Here is a 4,081-nt window from a genome sequence, read left to right as displayed (position 1 = left end):
GTTTTGTGTCATTGGATTTTTGGCAGTTGGTTTAACTAAAGATTTGTTCTTTAGTTATAGTTTTTTTGAATTCAAAGCCTTGGTTGGTTTAGGATTTGATTGAGAATTTGATGTTTAGGGGTTTGTTTAATTAACTCAAATTTCCATGAATTGACATTCTTTTTGTGGGTTATTAGATTTGGACAATATTAGTTGTTTAACATGTTTAACATTGGCCCTTTCTTTTGTTTGGGATTCTGGGATATTGTTACGGGGGTTATTAGTTGATTAGCGTATTGAATGAATTTTCTTGGGTTGTTAATTGGGTTTGATTTTTATTTCTCTCTCATTGGACTCACTTTAATTACAAAGACTAACGACAAAAAGTGTTGATTTTAGACAGAAGGATGTATATGTTGACGGAATTAAAATTTAGGGATCTCAAAATTGGTTTTTAAAAATTGAGGTCCTCAAGTGTTAATTAGGCTAAAACTTAGGGATCCAATTATTATTTTTCCATTTGTTAAACTTCATGCTTCTAGATAGAGTTTCTGCTCTGGATTGATTTATTCATTAATCACTATCAAGAGAATGGTTTTTGATATGAAAAGGTAATAAATTATATGGAAAAAATAACTTGATATGGAAGCTATATAGTTTGACTCATGAGGGGGTTTTAATAAGTTAATGACCTTAGATTATGAATTCATATACAAACCATAAAACTTAATGATTTAATTCATGTTTGATTGCGCAATTGGAAGATAGATAATTAGACGGGGTTAAAATAGCTAACAATACATCGGGAGAGCTTGTTAATGATTTCAATGTTGTTTCTCCTTCTTGAACAATTAAAATTAATTATCAAACTAATAAAATAAATTGGGTAAAATTAAGTGAAGCAAAAATCTCTTATAGTCTTTAATTCTTGATTTTCTTTTCAATGATTACTTGCTTAATTTCTTATTCATTGCCTTATTTTATTTCTTTTTTACAATTATTTTTCCTATTATCACTTAGATAACAGTAGTTTAACATAATTTTGGTACTTGTTATATAATTATTGTATTTATTACTTGATGCGATTTTGTACACTTGTGAATTTTCCTTGCCATTATTGTTATTACTATTTTTTTAATGTGATTGAACTGAATTTACGAGATTGCCTACGTAACTTCTTATTATCAAGTTGACTAAAATTTTCACGGAATTGAAGTTTCTTTATTAATCTAGCCAAACTTTTTAAAATTTTCTTTTTCTCATTTATTAAAATTTTCAATGTTAACGAAGAAGAAATAGTTAAAGAAGGTATAACATCTATAATATCAGAAAGGAAAACCAATCATTCATATATATTTATTACAAATTCATGCCAATTACACCCACATTTCGACGACATGGTGCATTCCTGCCCACATTCAACAGAATTTTCAACTGTTATTTTGAGACAGACCAAAAAACTATATGTAGTTTTGGTCCAAAGAGAACAAAAAGAAATAAAAATATCACACGATAGGTTTTATTAATTGAGCCCATTAAAATGGGAACATAATTAAATTAATAGGCATTAGGATTTGCCAAGAGGTACGTTTCAATAACTTTGAACATTGCTAATATTTGTTGTTCCCCAGCCTTGATTACTTCTTCATCAATCTTAGCGTCGCCTTTTGCATAGTATTTGCCTATGCTCTTGACGATGGATCCTCCGTTTGGAGCAGATACTAGTTTTATTTCATAAGAGACTTTTTCTATTGTATTGCTCCATAGTGCGCCTTCAAATGTAGTATAGTTATATATGAAATTATCTTTATCTATTGCATCAATTCTATTTTTCACATACTTAACTTCACTACCTGCTTGTGTAAGAAAGAAACATATTAGTAAATAAAAGTTAATTGAAACTGAATAAATAATTAATTATAACAACAATAATTAAAAATGTTTAATCATCACCTTCTACAAAGGTAGTCTTCTTAATAGTTCCAGGACCTCCGTTTCCTTCAATAATCTCAATACTCTTAATGACAGGAATAATTTTAGGGATAATTACAGAATCCTCGAGAACGAAGACCTTAAACATCTTTTCCGGAGAGATTGCGGTAACAACTTCATCTTCATGAATCAAAGCAGCCATGTCAATTGTCAATTTCATGAATCAAATAAAAAATAGTATTTTTAAGAAAATCTTTAATTGTATAATTGAATTAGGATCACATTTCAAGAATAGTGAGATTTTGATCATTAATTTAGGTGATAATATTTATACTAAATACAATTATTTTTTAAATGTCAATTAAAACTATTATTTATAAATGCAAGATTATTTAATATTTTATATTGCTTTTTTAAAAGAAAAACCATGAAACTATTGCTTGTCACAAAAAATAAAATGACCAGAGCTGGGATATAAGAGCGTCAATAATGTAGATTTTTTTTTTTTTTTTTGCCTGAAAAGTCAATAATGCAGAGCTGTTCAGCATTATATACATACACACAATTATTTGGAAAAAAAAATATTATATAATTTTGCAATAAAAAAATATATAATGTTTGGAATAGGAGTAGCACATTCCTATATCACTTTCCAAGCACATTTAAGGCATTAGATTTCGATTTGGATAAAGAATCCGCTATTTATTTATTTTGAGAAAAATTATAAATAAAATTACTTAAACATAGTGCGATATAAAATATAATTAAACACCTTTTAAATATAATATTAAAAATATATTTTTATTATATTATATTTTATTATTATATCTCGAAAGATGAAATGAAATAATAAAGTTCTTTTTTTTTTTAGATCTGAGATATTGAATTCGAGCGTTGGATATATAATTTTTTTAAACTTTCGAAAGGAAGTTATTTGTTCTTTTTCCTAGCTTATTCTTATTTATGCTAATCAAATTTCTTAAATTAATCGGGTAAATGAATTTTGGATAGTTAAATAAAAATAATATTGTAGTTGTGAAAAGAAAAAAAAAAAAAAAAAAGTGGACAAATAATGCAAAATTTTGAATAAGGGGCAAAAGGAGAAAGCAACAGGATTTGTCATGTGGGGTCCAAAGAGCTGCCCTCTGAAGACGACAAAGTAAGCAAAATTTTGACAATTGAACACTTGTTTTGAATCAAATGCATTTGGTGTTTGGAAATGACAAATATTTGCAGAAGACAAATATAGTTGTTGTATGGGATGATATGTGATAAAGCTAAAGGTGGTATTTATAGACCAAGCCATGTGAATGTATATAAAATATATAGAATGTGCGCCTTGCTCATGTATTATTTATATTTGGGATAAACAATTTTACTAAATGGAATTTGTGTGTGAGTGGCATGCATGATTCGAGATTTCCGCAATCAGTATTTTTTTTGGGTACAAATTAAGAAGATCCCACGAAATCTGCAAAATGAATATATTGATCTAGGAATTGCGTGTGTTAGTCAATCAAAGGCTAAATTAAGTGCACGTAATTATACAATCCAAAGTCTATAATCAGATGTATTGTGAATACATATTGGTAAAGCTGTTACTTTTATTGCTAGGTAAAATTTTTGGAGGTTGTAATTAAATTGAGTTGAGCCAATATGTGTGTCATGCACACTGAATTCAAATTTGACTGAAAAAACTCGAAAGTGGAATTGCCACTGTTAAAAGAGTTTTATCTAATTATCATCTCAGCCGGAGGGAGAAACACATATATAAATTGAACAAAAAATATTGAAAGTTTATACTTAATTAGTGGAAATGTATTTTTTTTTTATTCCTTTTTTGAGTTTATACTCAATTCAAGATATTTGACACCAATTACTAATTTTAAGATTTATAGATTTGATAGTGCAAAAACCCTAGTCCCTCTTCTCTCTCTCTGGTTTCGAACCCTAGTTTTAGTTTGGGGTTGCCGCTTTTTATCAGCTGCATAGCCTCTACTTTCTACTTTTTCTTTCGCTTCACTTTCTTTTTGCTTTTAATATTTTATTCACTTTAATAAACTCAGATTTGTTTTTCCTATAATAAATCTTTTTTTTGTTTTTATTATTGTTATTTTGTCTCCATAATTGGAGTCGTTTTGTCCCTTCTTTGTGAGGGTTTATTACTAAG

General features: G+C 27.9%; 1 protein-coding gene across 1 annotated transcript; it reads right to left on the bottom strand.

Moving 5' to 3' along the window:
• Nucleotides 1-1,399: 1,399 nt before the first annotated feature.
• Nucleotides 1,400-2,113, bottom strand: LOC105644343 (major allergen Pru ar 1). Its single transcript, XM_089724279.1, has 2 exons — nt 1,933-2,113; nt 1,400-1,832 (listed from the first exon to the last, which is right to left on the bottom strand). The coding sequence occupies exons 1-2, from the start codon at nt 2,111-2,113 to the stop codon at nt 1,537-1,539; spliced, it is 477 nt and encodes a 158-aa protein (XP_089580405.1). The 3' UTR covers nt 1,400-1,536.
• Between the last annotated feature and the right edge of the window lie 1,968 nt (nt 2,114-4,081).

The sequence above is a fragment of the Jatropha curcas genome, chromosome 7 (assembly GCF_041381405.1).
Source record: "Jatropha curcas cultivar XTBG-Jc1 chromosome 7, XTBG_Jcur_1.0, whole genome shotgun sequence".
Classification (NCBI taxonomy): Eukaryota; Viridiplantae; Streptophyta; class Magnoliopsida; order Malpighiales; family Euphorbiaceae; genus Jatropha; species Jatropha curcas.
Note: the sequence above shows the minus strand (reverse complement) of the source record. Positions and strands in the feature narration are given on the sequence as shown.

Excerpts from the sequence above, each read along its gene's own strand:
- LOC105644343 (XM_089724279.1), bottom strand. The coding sequence starts at position 2,113 with ATGGCTGCTTTGATTCATGAAGATGAAGTTGTTACCGCAATCTCTCCG. Across the intron at positions 1,833-1,932 it reads GAAGACTACCTTTGTAGAAG|GTAGTGAAGTTAAGTATGTG; the intron begins GTGATGATTAAA and ends TTACACAAGCAG.